General features: G+C 43.3%; 1 protein-coding gene across 1 annotated transcript in view; it reads left to right on the top strand.

Annotated features, from left to right (window-relative positions):
- GSK3B (glycogen synthase kinase 3 beta) overlaps positions 1-18652 on the top strand; it is a 541759-nt gene that overhangs the window by 301886 nt on the left and 221221 nt on the right. Inside the window, 2 exon segments of the mRNA XM_053705134.1 lie at positions 6408-6514; positions 6908-7005. Coding sequence (XP_053561109.1) covers positions 6408-6514; positions 6908-7005 — 205 coding nt within the window.

Raw genomic sequence — 18652 nt, 5'->3', positions numbered from 1 at the left:
ACTTGTGGGATATTCTCCTTCCCTACAGGAAGTGGCAGAGAGAGCACCCACAGCAGAGCTGTCTATATAGCTCCTCCCTTAGCTCCACCCCCCAGTCATTCTCTCTGCCTGCTTAACTGCTAGGAAGGGCAAGAGGAGTGTGGTGACAAAAATGTTAGTTTTTTATTTTCTCAAGCAAAAGTTTGTTATTTTAAATGGTACCGGTGTGTACTATTTACTCTCTGGCAGAAAAGGGATGAAGATTTCTGCAAGGAGGATGATGATCTTAGCACTTTGTAACTAAGATCCACTGCTGTTCTCACAAGGGCTGAAGAGTACAGGAAAACTTAAGTTGGGGGAACGGTTTGCATGCTAAGCTGCATATGAGGTATGTTCAGTCTATATTTTTCTAGACAGACTGTGTTAATTCTTGAAAAGGCTGGCAATATTCCCATGAGGGAAGGGTAAGCTGTATTCAGACTCTTGGATAGGAATTTCAGCTAGCTTGAAGGGCTCATTAGTTACTGGTGACACTGTTAAACAAAAACTTTTTTTTTTTTTTTTTTTTTTTTTTTTAATTCAGTGAATGATGCAATTATAACGTTTTTTTGAAGGGACTAAAGGGGTCATTGTGGCTTGTTTTGGTTTTTTTAACCCACATGGTTAATTAAGAGACACTCTGGTGTTTGTCTGATAGGCCTCAAAACATCGAGTGAGGTGGGAGGGGCCTATTTTCGCACCTAAGTTGCGCAGTTTCTTTTCCTCAGAGGCATCTAACTGCTTCTCCTGAGGTTCCTGCTGTGTTTGAGGGCTGTAAAAGAAGTTTTTTTCCCCACAAATCGTTCTGAAGGGCAGGTAGGAGCCACAGCAGAGCTGTGGCAAGGTGCTGAAAGTCTTTTTTACCGGTTTGGACGTTTTTCAATCCGGTTTATTTGCATAGCTGTGCAAAGTCACTAAGTCTTTATGATGCTACTGTAAAAGTTTTGTTAAGTTTACTGCTTTTTTACACTGTTTTGCAGAATTTGTGCAGCTTTTTTTCTCTTAAAGGCACAGTACCGTTTTAATTCTAAGTTTTATTTACTTTGATTACAGTGTTTTCCAAGCTTGCTTGTTACATTACTAGCCTGTTTAACATGTCTGACACCAAGGAAAATCCTTGTTCAATATGTTTGGAAGCCATTGTGGAACCCCCTCTTAGAATGTGTCCCAATTGTACTGATATGTCTATAAACTACAAAGAACATATATTAGCACTTAAAAATAGAGCAATAGATGATTCTCAGTCAGAAGTAAATGAGGGTTCGCCATCTAGCTCTCCCCAAGTGTCACAACCAGTAACGCCCGCACAAGTGACGCTAAGTACCTCTAGTGCGTCAAATTATTTTACTTTACAAGATATGGCCACAGTTATGAATACAACCCTCACAGAGGTTTTATCTAAACTGCCTGGTTTACAAGGAAAGCGGGACAGCTCTGGGTTTAGGAAAAATGCTGAGCCGTCTGACGCTTTAGTAGCCCTATCTGATATGCCCTCACAATGCTCTGAAGTAGGGGTGAGGGATTTGTTATCTGAGGGAGAAATTTCTGATTCAGGAAAGACGCTTCCTCAGACAGATTCTGATATATGACGACCTTTAAATTTAAGCTTGAACACCTCCGCTTATTGCTCAGGGAGGTATTAGCGACTCTAGATGATTGTGATCCTATAGTGGTTCCAGAGAAATTGTGTAAAATGGATAAATACTTAGAGGTTCCTGTTTACACTGATGTTTTTCCAGTCCCTAAGAGGATTGTGAATATTATTACTAAGGAGTGGGATAGACCAGGTATTCCGTTCTCTCCCCCTCCTGTTTTTAAGAAAATGTTTCCCATATCTGACATCATGCGGGACTCGTGGCAGACAGTTCCTAAGGTGGAGGGAGCTATTTCTACTCTGTCTAAGCGTACAACTATACCTATCGAAGACAGTTGTGCTTTCAAAGATCCTATGGATAAAAAATTAGGGTCTAAAGAAGAACATTTTTGTTCATCAGGGTTTTTCTCTCCAACCTATTGCGTGCATTGTTCCTGTAACTACTGCAGCTGCTTTCTGGTTTGAGGCTCTAGAAGAGGCTTTTCAGATGGAGACTCCATTAGAGGAGATTATGGACAGAATTAAGGCCCTTAAGTTGGCTAATTCTTTTATTACAGATACCACATTTCAACTGGCTAAATTAGCAGCAAAGAATTCAGGTTTTGCCATTTTAGCACGCAGGGCGTTATGGCTTAAGTCCTGCTCTGCTGATGTGTCATCTAAATCTAGACTTTTGAACATCCCTTTCAAAGGAAAGACCCTATTCGGGCCTGAACTGAAAGAGGTTATTTCAGACATCACTGGAAGGTCATACCCTTCCTCAGTATAGATCAAATAAGATGAGGACCAAACAAAATAATTTTCGTTCCTTTCGGAACTTTAAGAGTGGTCCCGCTTCAGGTTCCTCTGCTGCAAAGCAAGAGGGGAATTTTGCCCAATCCAAGTCAGTCTGGAGACCTAACCAGGCTTGGAACAAGGGTAAACAGGCCAAGAAGCCTGCAGCTGCCTCTAAGACAGCATGCAGGGGTAGCCCCTGATCCAGGACCGGATCTAGTAGGGGTCAGACGCTCTCGCTTCGCTCAGTCTTGGGCAAGAGATGTTCACAATCCCTGTGCTTTAGAAATTGTGTCCCAGGGATATCTTCTGGAATTCAAAGACTCCCTTCCAAGGGGGAGATTTCACATTTCTCGATTGTCTGTAAACCAGACAAAGAGAGAGTACTTACGCTATGTAGAAGACCTACATACCATGGGGGTGATCCGCCCAGTCCCAAAAGAGGAACAGGGGCTAGGGTTCTACTCAAACCTGTTTGTGGTTCCCAAAAAAGAGGGAACTTTCAGACTAATCTTGGATCTCAAAATTCTAAACAAGTTCCTCAAACTTCCATCATTCAAAATGGAGACTATTCGGACTATTCTACCTCTGATCCAGGAGGGTCAATATATGACTACCGTGGAGTTAAAGGATGCGTATCTACACATCCCTATTCACAGAAATCATCATCAATTTCTCAGATTCGTCTTTCTAAACAGGCATTACCAGTTTGTAGCCCTTCCCTTTGGGTTGGCCATGGCTCCAAGAATTTTCACAAAGGTGCTAGGGTCCCTTCTGGCGTTTCTACGACCACGGGGCATAGCAGTGGCGCCTTATCTAGACGACATCTTAATTCAGGCGTCGTCTTTCCAGCTAGCCAAGTCTCACATGGGCATCGTGTTGGCTTTTCTGAGATCTCACGGGTGGAAGGTGGACATGAAAAAGTGTTCTCTCTTCCCTCTTACAAGAGTTTCCTTTTTAGGGACTCTGATAGATTCGGTAGAAATGAAAATATTTCTGACGGAGGTCAGAAAATCAAAACTCTTAACCACTTGCCGAGCTCTTCATTCCATTCCTCGGCCATCAGTGGCTCAGTGTATGGAGGTAATCTGACTCATGGTAGCGGCAATGGACATAGTTCCTTTTGCCTGCCTACACCTCAGACCCCTGCAACTATGCATGCTCAAACAGTGGAATGGGGATTATGCAGATTTATCTCCTCAACTGCATCTGGACCAGGAGACCAGAGATTCTCTTCTCTGGTTGTTGTCTCAGGACCACCTGTCTCAGGGAATGTACTTCCGCAGGCCAGAGTGGCTCATTGTAACGACAGATGCTAGACTGGGGTGCAGTCTGGAACTCCCTGATAGCACAGGGCTTATGGTCTAGGGAGGAATCTCTTCTTCCGATAATTATTCTAGAACTTAGAGCGATATTCAATGTGCTTCAGGCATGGCCTCGGCTTGCTGCGGCCAAATTCATCAGGTTTCAGTCGGACAACATCACGACTGTAGCTTATATCAATCATCAAGGAGGAACAAGGAGTTCTCTAGCGATGATGGAGGTAACTAAAATAATCTGATGGGCAGAGGATCACTCTTGCCATCTCTCAGCAATCCACATCCCAGGAGTAGAGAACTGGGAGGCGGATTTCCTAAGTCGTCAGACTTTTCATCCGGGGGAGTGGGAACTCCATCCGGAGGTATTTGCTCAGCTGATTCAGCTATGGGGCACACCAGAATTGGATCTGATGGCGTCCCGTCAGAATGCCAAAGTTCCTTGTTACGGGTCCAGGTCCCGGGATCCCAAGGCGGTACTGATAGATGCTCTAGCAGTGCCTTGGTCCTTCAATCTGGCCTATGTATTTCCCCCGTTTCCTTTCCTCCCACGTCTGCTTGCCAGAATCAAGCAGGAGAGAGCTTCGGTGATTCTGATAGCACCTGCGTGGCCACGCAGTACTTGGTATGCAGACCTAGTGGACATGTCCTCGGTTCCACCGTGGACTCTGCCAATGAGGCGGGACCTTCTAATCCAAGGTCCTTTCACGCATCCAAATCTAGTTTCTCTGCGTCTGACTGCTTGGAGATTGAACGCCTGATTCTATCAAAGCGTGGTTTCTCTGAGTCGGTCATTGATACCCTTATTCAGGCTAGAAAGCCTGTCACCAGGAAGACCTATCATAAGATTTGGCGCAAATATCTTTATTGTTGTGAATCCAAAGGTTACTCTTGGAGTAAGATTAGGATTCCTAGAATATTGTCTTTTCTCCAAGAAGGTTTGGAGAAGGGATTATCAGCTAGTTCCCAAAAAAGGGCAAATATCTGCTTTGTCTATTCTACTACACAAACGTCTGGCAGGTGTCCCAGACGTTAAAGCATTTAGTCAGGCTTTTGAAGAATTAAGCCTGTATTTAAGCCTGTTGCTCCGCCTAAACTTAGCCCTTAAAGTTCTTCAAGGGGTTCCGTTTGAACCTATGCATTCCATAGATATTAAGCTTCTATCTTGGAAAGTTTTGTTTTTAGTAGCTATCTCTTCGGCTCGAAGAGTTTCTGAGCTATCTGCTTTATAGTGTGACTCCCCTTATCTTATTTTCCATGCAGATAAGGTGGTTTTGCGTACCAAACCTGGGTTTCTTCCTAAGGTTGTTTCTAATAAGAATATCAATCAAGAGACTGTTGTTCCTTCACTGTGTCCTAATCCTTCTTCAAAGAAGGAACGTCTGTGGCACAATCTTGATGTGGTTCGTGCTTTAAAGTTCTACTTACAAGCAACTAAAGATTTCCGTCAACCATCTTCATATTTGTCTATTCTGGTAAGTGGAGAGGTCAAAAGGCTACGGCTACCTCTCTTTCCTTTTGTCTGAAAAGCATTATCCGTTTGGCCTATGAGAATGCTGGACAGCAGCATCCTGAAAGAATTACTGCTCATTCTACTAGAGCTGTGGCTTCCACATGGGCTTTTAAAAATGAGGCTTCTGTTGAACAGATTTGTAATGCGCGATTTGGTCTTCGCTTCATACTTTTTTCCAAATTTTAGAAATTTGAGGCTATTTTTGGGAGAAAGGTTCTACAAGCAGTGGTGCCTTCCGTTTAATGTCCCTGTCTTGTCCCTCCCTTCATCCGTTTCCTATAGCTTTGGTATTGGTATCCCACAAGTAAGGATGAATCTGTGGACTCGATACATCTTACAAGAGAAAACATAATTTATGCTTACCTGATAAATGTATTTCTCTTGTGATGTATCGAGTCCACGGCCCGCCCTGTTTATTAAGACAGGCATATATATTTTATTTTTTAAACTTTCAGTCACCACTGCACCCTATAGTTTCTCCTTTTTCTTCCTAGCCTTCCCACAAGTAAGGATGAATCCGTGGACTCGAAACATCACAAGTGAAATAAATTTATCAGGTAAGCATAAATTATGTTTTTTTTTGGTTGTGGATTTAATTTTTACAGCGGAAAAGTCCCTCTCTAGTGACTCTTCTGTGGAGTTCCACATCTTGGGTATTACTATCCCATACGTCACTAGCTCATGGACTCTTGCCAATTACATGAAAGAAAACAGAATTTGTAAGAATTTACCTGATAATTTAATTTCTTTCATATTGGCAAGAGTCCATGAGACCCACCCCTTTTATGGTGGTTATGTTTTTTTGTATAAAGCACAGTGACAATTATATTTCCAGTTCCTTTTTTGATGCCTTTTACTCCTTTCTTTTTCACCCCACTACTTGGCTATTCGTTAAACTGAATTGTGGGTGTGGTGAGGGGTGTATTTATAGACATTTTGAGGTTTGGGAAACTTTGCCCCTCCTGGTAGGATTGTATATCCCATACGTCACTAGCTCATGGACTCTTTCCAATATGAAAGAAATGAATTTATCAGGTAAGTTCTTACATAAATTAGGTTTTTTTAATTATTTTTTTTTTTGAAGAAACACCGCTTATGGTCAGACTGTTGTGTGTGTATATATTATGAGAGCTGTATTGTATGTATGGGGATTTCATGTTGCAGCTGATGAGTTTTTTCCTTTTTGTTCTAGTGCAAAGCAGCTGGTGCGTGGTGAGCCCAACGTCTCCTATATCTGTTCTCGGTACTACAGGGCCCCAGAATTAATCTTTGGAGCCACAGATTACACCTCCAGTATAGGTATATTTAATTACTCTTAATGTTGCCTCTTCAGCTAGTCCCTAAATTGGCACCTTTATGTTTTTGTTTCAGTACCATGTGTTAGATGTATAAAAAAGGAAGCATAATAAAGTAATTGGTTGTTGTCTGATACCTTAACACGACAGATACAATATGTTGTTTAAATAATGACCTTAGAGGTGGCGCTACCTCTTATGTAGCTGTTACTGATGTTTTGTATCATAGATCTCAGTATAATGTTGTCTGTAGCAGTAATGTCTGTAAAACAAATGTGTATTCGACACTGCTAAAACATCAGGGCTATAACATGTTTCTGATAGGCTATGCACTGCTACCTATGATGGTATCTTGCAATCACTGTTCTAATCACATATTTGTCTTCTACCCTTACAGATGTGTGGTCAGCGGGATGTGTCTTGGCAGAACTTCTTCTGGGTCAGCCCATCTTTCCAGGGGACAGTGGAGTAGACCAGCTGGTCGAAATAATCAAGGTGAGAATCTTTGCTGGAGTATGTACAGCTTTCTTTTTATGTTTCTGTGAACTTACAGCTTCTGTTTCTTTGTATAGAAACCTAGATTTCTCCTGTTAAGTGTAGTCAGTCCACGGGTCATCCATTACTTATGGGATTATATCTCCTCCCTAACAGGAAGTGCAAGAGGATCACCCAAGCAGAGCTGCTATATAGCTCCTCCCCTCTACGTCATACCCAGTCATTCTCTTGCACCTAACTAATAGATAGGACGTGTGAGAGGACTGTGGTAATTAAAATGAGTATTTATTTCTTCAATCAAAAGTTTGTTATTTTAAACAGCACCGGAGTGTGTTGTTTTTTCTCAGGCAGCATTAGAAGAAGAATCTACCTGAGTTTGTGTATGATCTTAGCGGTCGTAACTAAGATCCATTTGCTGTTCTCGGCCATTCTGAGGAGTGAGGTAACTTCAGAACAGGGGACAGCGGGCAGGGTTCACCTGCAAGGAGGTATGTTGCAGTATATTATTTTCTAAGGAATGGAATTGACTGAGAAAATACTGCTAATACCCATATAATGTAAGTGCAGCCTTAAATGCAGTAGTAGCGACTGGTATCAGGCTGATATGTATGTATGTTTACACTGAGGTATTTCTGGGGAATGGAAATTCACTAAGAAAATACTGTATACATTTAACTTATATTTGAGCCCCCACTGCAGTGAAAGCGACTAGCAGCAGGCTATTAATCATTTCATAATTTTATTTTTAAAACGTTTACTGGCATGCTAATCGTTTTTCTCTGAGGTACTTGGTGATAAAACTTTTTGGGCATTATTTTTCCACATGGCTGTTGTTTATTTATGAATAAAATCAGTTTACTGAGCTTCCCCACTGTTATAATATGAGTGGGAGTGGCCTATTTTGGCGCTTTATTGCGCAGTAAGAATTCAGTCACAGTCTTCCTATTCCTTCCTCCATGATCCAGGACGTCTCTACAGAGCCCAGGGGTCTCCAAAACTAGTTTTGAGGGAGGTAATCACTCACAGCAGACCTGTGAGACTGTGCTTTTGACTGTGATAAAACGTTTATATTCTGTTATCCGTTTTTTTGGGTATTAAGGGGTTAATCATCCATTTGCTGGTGGGTGCAATCCTTTGCTAACTTAATGCATTTACTGTGAAAATTTGGTTGCTATAACTAATTTGGTTCATTGTTATTTCAACTGTGACAGTTTATTTGTGCTTCTTAAAGGCACAGTAACGTTTTTTATATTGCTTGTAAATTTATTTCAAAAGTATTTTCCAAGCTTGCTAGTTTCATTGCTAGTTTGTTAAACATGTCTGACACAGAGGAAACTCTTTGTGCAATATGTTTAAAGGCCAATGTGGAGCCCAATAGAAATTTGTGTACTAATTGCTTTGATGCTACTTTAAATAAAAGCCAATCTGTACATGTAAAGAAAATTTCACCAGACAACGAGGGGGAAGTTATGCCGACTAACTCTCCTCACGTGTCAGTACCTTCGTCTCCCGCTCAGGAGGTGCGTGATATTGTGGCGCCAAGTACATCAGGGCGGCCCATACAAATCACTTTGCAAGACATGGCTAATGTTATGACTGAAGTATTATCTAAATTGCCAGACTTTAGGGGTAAATGCGACCACTCTGGGGTGAGAACAGAGTGCGCTGATAATATTAGCCATGTCTGATACTGCGTCACAATTTGCAGAACATGAGGACGGAGAGCTTCATTCTGTGGGTGACGGATCTGATCCAAATAAACTGGACTCAGACATTTCAAATTTTAAATTTAAGCTTGAGAACCTCCGTGTATTGCTAGGGGAGGTATTAGCGGCTCTGAATGATTGTAACACGGTTGCAATTCCAGAGAAAATGTGTAGGCTGGATAAATATTTTGCGGTACTGACGTTTTTCCTATTCCTAAAAGGCTTACAGAAATTATTAACAAGGAGTGGGATAGACCTGGTGTGCCCTTTTCTCCCCCTCCTATATTTAGAAAAATGTTTCCAATAGACGCCACCACACGGGACTTATGGCAGACGGTCCCTAAGGTGGAGGGAGCAGTTTCTACTCTGGCTAAGCGCACCACTATCCCGGTGGAGGATAGCTGTGCTTTTTCAGATCCAATGGATAAAAAGTTAGAGGGTTACCTTAAGAAAATGTTTGTTCAACAAGGTTTTATATTACAACCCTTTGCATGCATTGCGCCTGTCACGGCTGCGGCAGCATTCTGGTTTGAGTCTCTGGAAGAGACCATTAGCTCAGCTACATTGGATGAGATTACAGACAAGCTTAGAGTCCTTAAGCTAGCTAATTCATTTATTTCCGATGCCGTAGTACACTTAACTAAACTTACGGCTAAGAATTCCGGATTCGCCATTCAAGCGCGCAGAGCGCTGTGGCTTAAATCCTGGTCAGCCGATGTGACTTCTAAATCTAAATTGCTTAACATACCTTTCAAAGGGCAGACATTATTCGGGCCCGGTTTGAAAGAAATTATCGCTGACATTACTGGAGGTAAGGGCCATGCCCTGCCTCAAGACAGAGCCAAACCAAGGGCTAGACAGTCTAATTTTCGTGCCTTTCGTAACTTCAAGGCAGGAGCAGCATCAACTTCCTCCGCTCCAAAACAGGAAGGAACTGTTGCTCGCTACAGACAGGGCTGGAAACCTAACCAGTCCTGGAACAAGGGCAAGCAGGCCAGAAAACCTGCTGCTGCCCCTAAGACAGCATGAAGTGAGGGCCCCCGATCCGGAAACGGATCTAGTGGGGGGCATACTTTCTCTCTTTGCCCAGGCTTGGGCAAGAGATGTCCAGGATCCCTGGGCATTAGAGATCATATCTCAGGGATATCTTCTGGACTTCAAAGCTTCTCCTCCAAATGGGAGATTTCATCTTTCAAGGTTGTCAGCAAACCAGATAAAGAGAGAAGCGTTTCTACGCTGTGTACAAGACCTTTTACTAATGGGAGTGATCCATCCAGTTCCGCGGTCGGAACACGGACAAGGGTTTTACTCAAATCTGTTTGTGGTTCCCAAAAAAGAGGGAACCTTCAGACCAATTTTGGACTTAAAGATCCTAAACAAATTCCTAAGAGTTCCATCGTTCAAAATGGAAACTATTCGGACAATCTTACCTATGATCCAAAGGGGTCAATACATGACCACAGTGGATTTAAAGGATGCCTACCTTCACATACCGATTCACAAGGATCATTATCGGTACCTAAGGTTTGCCTTCCTAAACGGGCATTACCAGTTTGTAGCTCTTCCCTTCGGGTTAGCCACGGCTCCAAGAATCTTTACAAAGGTTCTGGGCTCTCTTCTGGCGGTACTAAGACCGCGAGGAATTTCGGTAGCTCCGTACCTAGACGACATTCTGATACAAGCGTCAAGTTTCCAGACTGCCAAGTCTCATACAGAGTTGGTTCTGGCTTTTCTAAGGTCGCATGGGTGGAAGGTGAACGTAGAAAAGAGTTCTCTATTGCCACTCACAAGAGTTCCCTTCTTGGGGACTCTTATAGATTCTGTAGAAATGAAAATTTACCTGACAGAAGACAGGTTAACAAAACTTCTAAATGCTTGCCGTGTCCTTCATTCCATTCAACACCCGTCAGTGGCTCAATGCATGGAGGTAATCGGCTTAATGGTAGCGGCAATGGACATAGTACCTTTTGCACGCCTGCATCTCAGACCACTACAATTGTGCATGCTAAGTCAGTGGAATGGGGATTACTCAGATTTGTCCCCTATGCTGAATCTGGATCAAGAGACCAGAGATTCTCTTCTATGGTGGCTTTCTCGGCCACATCTGTCCAGGGGGATGCCCTTCAGCAGGCCAGATTGGACAATTGTAACAACAGACGCCAGCCTACTAGGTTGGGGCGCTGTCTGGAATTCCCTGAAGGCTCAGGGATCATGGACTCAGGAGGAGAGTCTCCTTCCAATAAACATTCTGGAATTAAGAGCAGTTCTCAATGCTCTTCTGGCTTGGCCTCAGCTAGCAACTCTGAGGTTCATCAGGTTCCAGTCGGACAACATCGCGACTGTGGCTTACATCAACCATCAGGGAGGGACAAGGAGTTCCCTAGCGATGATGGAAGTCTCAAAGATAATTCGCTGGGCAGAGTCTCACTCTTGCCACCTGTCAGCGATCCACATCCCAGGCGTGGAGAACTGTGAGGCGGATTTCCTAAGTCGCCAGACTTTTCATCCGGGGGAGTGGGAACTTCACCCGGAGGTATTTGCACAACTGCTTCGGCGTTGGGGCAAAACAGATCTGGATCTCATGGCGTCTCGCCAGAACGCCAAGCTTCCTTGTTACGGATCAAGGTCCAGGGACCCGGGAGCGGTTCTTATAGATGCTCTGACAGCACCTTGGGTCTTCAACATGGCTTATGTGTTTCCACCCTTCCCGATACTTCCTCGACTGATTGCCAGGATCAAACAGGAGAGAGCATCGGTGATTCTAATAGCGCCTGCGTGGCCACGCAGGACCTGGTATGCAGATCTAGTGGACATGTCGTCCTGTCCACCATGGTCTCTGCCTCTGAGACAGGACCTTCTGGTTCAGGGTCCTTTCAAACATCCAAATCTAATTTCTCTGAGGCTGACTGCATGGAGATTGAACGCTTGATTCTATCAAAGCGTGGATTCTCGGAGTCAGTGATTGATACCTTAATACAGGCTAGGAAACCTGTTACCAGGAAAATTTACCATAAAATATGGCGTAAATACTTACATTGGTGCGAATCCAAGAATTACTCATGGAGTAAGGTTAGGATTCCTAGGATATTGTCTTTTCTACAAGAAGGCTTAGAAAAGGGTTTATCTGCTAGTTCGTTAAAGGGACAGATCTCAGCTCTGTCCATTCTTTTACACAAGCGTCTGTCAGAAGTTCCAGACGTTCAGGCTTTTTGTCAAGCTTTGGCCAGGATTAAGCCTGTGTTTAAAACTGTTGCTCCGCCATGGAGCTTAAACTTAGTTCTTAACGTTTTACAGGGTGTTCCGTTTGAACCCCTTCATTCCATTGATATCAAGCTGTTATTTTGGAAAGTTCTGTTCTTAATGGCTATTTCCTCGGCTCGAAGATTCTCTGAGTTATCAGCCTTACATTGTGATTCTCCTTATCTGATTTTTCATTCAGACAAGGTAGTTCTGCGTACTAAACCTGGGTTCTTACCTAAAGTAGTCACTAACAAGAATATCAATCAAGAGATTGTTGTTCCTTCATTGTGCCCTAATCCTTCCTCAAAGAAGGAACGACTTCTGCACAATCTGGACGTCGTCCGTGCCCTGAAATTCTATTTGCAGGCAACTAAAGATTTTCGACAAACTTCTTCCCTGTTTGTCATTTATTCTGGACAGAGGAGAGGTCAAAAGGCTTCGGCTACCTCTCTCTCCTTCTGGCTTCGTAGCATAATACGTTTAGCCTATGAGACTGCTGGACAGCAGCCTCCTGAAAGAATTACAGCTCATTCTACCAGAGCTGTGGCTTCCACTTGGGCCTTTAAAAATGAGGCCTCTGTTGAACAGATTTGCAAGGCTGCAACTTGGTCTTCACTTCACACCTTTTCAAAATTTTACAAATTTGACACTTTTGCTTCTTGGCTGTTTTTGGGAGAAAGGTTCTTCAGGCAGTGGTTCCTTCCGTGTAAAGGTCCTGCCTGTCCCTCCCGTCATCCGTGTACTTTTAGCTTTGGTATTGGTATCCCATAAGTAATGGATGACCCGTGGACTGACTACACTTAACAGGAGAAAACATAATTTATGCTTACCTGATAAATTCCTTTCTCCTGTAGTGTAGTCAGTCCACGGCCCGCCCTGTTTTTACGGCAGGTCTAAATTTTAAATTAAACTCCAGTCACCACTGCACCCTATAGTTTCTCCTTTCTCGTTTGGTTTCGGTCGAATGACTGGGTATGACGTAGAGGGGAGGAGCTATATAGCAGCTCTGCTTGGGTGATCCTCTTGCACTTCCTGTTAGGGAGGAGATATAATCCCATAAGTAATGGATGACCCGTGGACTGACTACACTACAGGAGAAAGGAATTTATCAGGTAAGCATAAATTATGTTTTTATGGCAGATAAGAACCATAGGCCCAAAAAGTCTGCCTATTATTTCCTAAAAGAGAAAACTTCATTGTCATCGCTACCAGGTGTAATATGGTCACTCAAAGCAATAGTTATTAAATAACAAAACAAAGTAGCAGCCTGAAAAACTGAGCAGGTGTTGCTGGTTTCACTGTACCTGTCCTTATAACGGAACATGCACTTTGTGCCTATTTTGATTTAGAATTAGTTCTGTTCGCTACTTCTTCCTAAACAATTTGTCAGTATGAGTAATTCTTCCCACAGAGGTATTGGGTTACATTTTTATATGGCATAAGGTAGGAAAGTAACTTGCGTTATGCAGCTGATTTATATGGTCTAGAACTGATGTCATCCTGGGACAGGAGTCTCCTCACTGGGAATAATACAGGAGATGCTGAATCTAACATAAGCACCACGTCTCTTTATTTAAAAGATTTTATGTTTTGTATTTTCCACTCCACTGACGTTATAGGTTCGACCTGTACCAGTGGTTGTGCATATTAATTTAAAGTAAAATCGGTAAATTAAACTCTCATGATTCAGGGCACGATATAGTAAACGACTTTATACTTATACTAGCATAACGTTCATGGCTATCCTTGTCAGCTACAGACTCATCCCTGGATTGGCTCCTCCAAATATGGCAAGTGGTGGGTGGTGTTTGGCTATTAAAAACAATTGCAGAAAACAAGACATTGTTTGTTTTTTTTTTGTTTTTTTTTTAGGGGTTTAGTCTCGGCTGATATGTTCTTCTATAGCAAGGCAGCAGAAAATGTTTTAGAATTACAAGGTGATTACTGTCCATTTTAAATTTCCAGAAAAAGGACAACATAAATACATTTATGTAAAGTGGTAAACGGTTTATATCACAATCTCAATTTGAAACATGCAGGAATTAACCCATTTTTGCTTGTCCCACTAGTTATTAAAACATCATCGCACTCACTATGGCAGTGGTACCGCAGTTTTCTTGTATTCTTAAATTTGCATGCTTAGAACCAGAAACAGTCACTGGTGTTCTAGCTGATTGACAGAAAAAGATATTTTCTGATGCATAAAATCTATTTAGTCCTTTTATATGTACGATAATTTAGGCATTATCGTACATATGTGTAATCCAGAACCACCCTTGCTCGCCTGCCTGCCCATCTGTATTTGTACAAAAACATGTTTCTTTTGTCATTTGTTCCAGAAGAATTACTTTTATAGGAATATCCCTGTCCAGCATATATCTGTCCTTTTCTAACAAGTGTGAGTGAGGGGCGTGCGCTTGCACTGTAACTGCTACTAAACAGATGGTAGCCCTTGATAGTTACTGTGCAGAGGTGAAGTGTGTATAGCTCAGCCCCTTATAAACCTGTCCATGCTTTTACTTTCTGATGATTAAATGTCAGTTACTCATCTGAATTATAGCTGCATCCAACCCTCACATACTGGCTCCTAAGTAAGTCACTTCACCTCATGGTCATAGTTCTGGGAATTTTCCATTGTAGATATGGCAGAGTTATGTTTCTGAAAGGCCACATGTTTTTGTTTGTTTGTTTTTTTAATGGCTGGGACACAGTAGAGCCAGGTGTTAATCAGTTTACAAACACATAGAATTGTAGATTATTTTTTTCTGCTGATAAGAACCAGAAGGCTCATCCTGTCTGCCCATGTTTCCTTATACATATACCAGGCTTTTTCTTCATAAATGGAAAGAGTCCACAACTGCATTCATTACTTTTGGGAAATAAGAACCTGGCCACCAGGAGGAGGCAGACACACCCCAGCCAAAGGCTTAAATACTCCTCCCACTTCCCTCATCCCCCAGTCATTCTTTGCCTTTCATCCCAGGAGGTTGGCAGAGAAGTGTCAGAAGTTTGTCTCTTATGGAGGGTAGTACTCTTCGGCATGGGACAGGAGTTTTAAGTAATCCTATCAGTCTCAGTGAGAGCTTGGGTGAAAGTTAGAGTCCGGAGATGCATGGAGAGTCTTTCTGCAAAACCATCAATGACTCATGTTAACAGCTCCACAAGCAATCAGCGTTGTCGAACTTCGCTTCGCTGCCTGCTTCTCTCAAGTCCAGAGGCGCTGCTACTATCCGTTACACTTGATGGGCTGTGTTCCTGTTCAACGGCGTAGATTCCGGTAAGATTGTTTCATTTTACTTCATCAGAATGTACTGTAACTCATTTGTTTCCTGTAAGAGCCATCTTGCGGGACTTATAAAAGAATATAGGGTCTCAGTGAGACTCCTTTGGTATCTTGGAATCGAGGGTTAATAGCTCCTGAGGGGGGATTATTGAACAGGGTTTTTTTTAATCATATTTGTTATGTGATTCAATCCTCTTATGTGTAGTGTTTACTGGGCTCCTGGCTTGGAACATAAACGCCTTTGGAAGTGACGCGACCTTATGATTGGGCGCACTTTTTTTGGACCGTACGGTTCTCCTTGTGACCGGGTGTGTTTACGATCTGGTCTTCCATTTCCGCATTCCTGACCGTGTGGCGACGGAAGAATTCTGGTCTGCCAGTGTCTGGTTCATAGAAGGTGGTGAGTGTCCCAGCCATTGTGGGTGTCAGGTGCCGTTTTGTTTTCTTATAGTCCATAATATATTCTCTATCCAGTTATGGAGGATTCTGATGATGAGACTGTTCAACTTTCAGATTCTTTGACTTGTGAAGAATGCAAATTGGCCCCGTTGACACGTCAATCAGTTATGTTCTGTATGTCGCACTAGAGCGCCTTGTTCCTTGGGCTCGGGGAATCAAGGGACCGCTGAGCCATCTGCCTGGGGGTTCTGTCCTCCGCGAGGTGAGTTCCCTACCACTCCCTACTACTACACATGCGGGTAACACAGATTATCTTTATCCCTCCTTGCAGGATGGCTTGTTCCCCCCCGGAGGTCGCAGCACGTTTTCGCTTTCACATATTTTTGGTGATTATGCGTCTTCAAAGTCCAGACATTTATTTGCGTTTGTGTTCGTGCCCCATTGTCCTGGGTCTCCCGGCCTTGGGCTGGCCTATGCAGTTCCCTGCGGGTGAAGCTGTCCCTGAGTGTTCTGCCTTTCGTTACAGAATAGCGCGTCTTCGCGTTTTACTCACACGTTTTTTTTTTTTTTTTTTTTAAATATTTTTATTGAGGTTATCAAATAATATAATCATGTACATACAATGCGAGAAATTACATATTGCAAACTGTTACAGTGCAATAATTTCTTAACAATAAAAGCAAAAAACATTAGAACAATAAAAGTGTTACTGTATGTATTAGAGTGAAATCCTCATTTTTTCAAGAGTTAACATTATATCCTCCAATTACCCAGGGGGACCACTCATGTGCCCTAGAAAGTAGTTAACACTATAGAGGAGGAATTCTTTCCTAAACAGCAGTAGTATAAGTAATTATCAAATATTGTACACAAGAATGCAGCTGGCTAATTTCCTGTAGAACAGTAGAGGTCACAATACTCACACGTTTTTGAGTTATTAGAGGACCCTATCCTTAACGGATACGGGAATCTGCAGTATTCTACTGCGAATGGCTCACCTCATTAGACATGAGGGGGTGATTGTCGATTTATTGAGATCCTTCCCAGTTTTTGTTGGAAGATCAGGGTTCCGTTTGGCTGGTCCTGCGGGTATGCCTTTTCTTCTTGGGCGTTAACCTACGGGTTTCCTTATATTATTCTTTTATCCGGTTAGGATGTCTTATTTTTAATTGTTTCCTTTGGGAACTTTATCTGGGATCGATCCTCGCTGTTTACTTCTGCGGAAGTTTGTTACGGGACATGTTAATCCTATGTTTGTCTGTTATTATCTTCCCCTCTGAGGGAGGATTTAGGCAGCATGACAGTTATGACCCTGTCTGCAGGTTCAGTTCTTCTGTCTCGTGGCTTGTTCAGGCACGTGGCGCTGGTTCTGCCTGGCTGGGCCGATTGAGGCGCAGAGTGCTCACTTTATTATCAGTCCCTATTTAGCCTTCAAGCTGGTTGACGGGGTCAGTGTAGTTCCACTGCGTCACTCTCTCTTTTTCTTCCAGATTCTCTCGGGACCGAGAGTGTTCTTCCTCACTTGGGAGGTTTGGGGGCTTAGTGCCTTTTTACTGCTTTCTTGGGTGGTTTGACCCTTCTGAGGCTCTGGGAAATCGTCCTTTCGGACTTGTTCCTTCCATGGTCCTTTTGGGGACCTGGGTTTCCCTTTGGGAGATGGTTGTTCCTTTTTGAGGACATTGGAGTCTCCTTTGGGCTCTGCTTAGGGTTCTTTCCTGAAGCTGGGGATGATCCGCATCCTTTTTTTCATGTGGTCCTCTGACTCGTATTGGATGTGGAGACTAGCCTTGCTCGAGTGACTTTGTCCTCGAGGTATCCCCTTGCTTTGGACGTCTTGTGGAGGTTCGAACGACTATGGGCTCTTGTGTCTTGGTTCGAGATGCCTTAGCTTCTTTGGGGTGTTGGACTTCGGCAAAGGGTGATCTCTTCCTTGGGTCGGGACTTGCGAGGTGTTCTTGTTATCCAGGCTATTCTGGATATAGCATTGATATCTCCCGTGGGTCTGTTTTTTATATCAGATGATGGGGTGTTTGAGTTTCTGGGATATGGTTTGTTTTTAAACAATTGGGGGCTCGGACCTGTCATAGCCCTGGTTATTCTGGTTGCTGAGGCTTTTGCTTAGTGTTTTCCCTTGTGGTTCCCGTTGCGGGTTGTTACCGGATTTTGCAGACTTAAGGCAGGTTCGGGGTACTCCACTTCCAGGGACCTTGGGCTATGACCTTTGGTCTGGCTAGTTGACCTGGTCACGGTTGGCCAGGTTTTCTGAGGCCGATGTTCATGGGGCTTGCCTTACGCTTATTGAACGGTTTCTCTTGGACAGTTTGCTGAGATAACCTGATGGCTTTGCGGTTCTGCAGGCGAAGGGTGTGCAGGGTATCCCCTGCAGCTATTGCACCTTGTCTGTGTGATAACAGGCTAATTTCTAAGGGGATTCCTTCCAAGTTCGTCTGCGTTGGAGATTGATCTCTGGTTCAGCCCATGGCCTTGTGGGATGGTGCTCTGTATTTAATGGCCCCTTTTTCTTAGGGGGGCTTGTTCTCCTCCTTACGAAGGTGTGGTCCTTGTCTTAGGATTTCTCCTGGATTCAGGAGATGGAACAGGATTTAACCTATGTTGAAGAGTACATGTTCTCTGGGTTATTCTGTTCTATCTGTAGTTTTGTTGGCTCTGCGTTGAGACTATGTTGGGCCTTTTCTTGCTAGATTTTCGGCCTTATCTTCTGTCTCTGAGTGCATCCGAGCCCTGTTGTAATGGCTGGGGCCATTCTTCCGCTATTTTGTGAGCTGGTGGGGGGGGTCTTTTGTTCCCCTGTTTTCAGACCTCTTTCAGACCTGCCGACGCTTGGGCTGGCCTGGCTGGGAGTAGGTTCTGAGATTGTTATTCATCTTCAGAGTGCAGTGGGCCTCATTGAGGTTCTGGGCTTCTCCCTTTTTTGAGACACTGTGTGTCGGTCTGGCTGCTTGGATTGCCTGGAGTGTGCTCTCTGTGTTGGAGTTTTTGCAATCCAATCTCTTGTTTG

This window comes from Bombina bombina, chromosome 3, assembly GCF_027579735.1.
Source record: "Bombina bombina isolate aBomBom1 chromosome 3, aBomBom1.pri, whole genome shotgun sequence".
NCBI lineage: Eukaryota > Metazoa > Chordata > Amphibia > Anura > Bombinatoridae > Bombina > Bombina bombina.
Note: the sequence above shows the minus strand (reverse complement) of the source record. Positions and strands in the feature narration are given on the sequence as shown.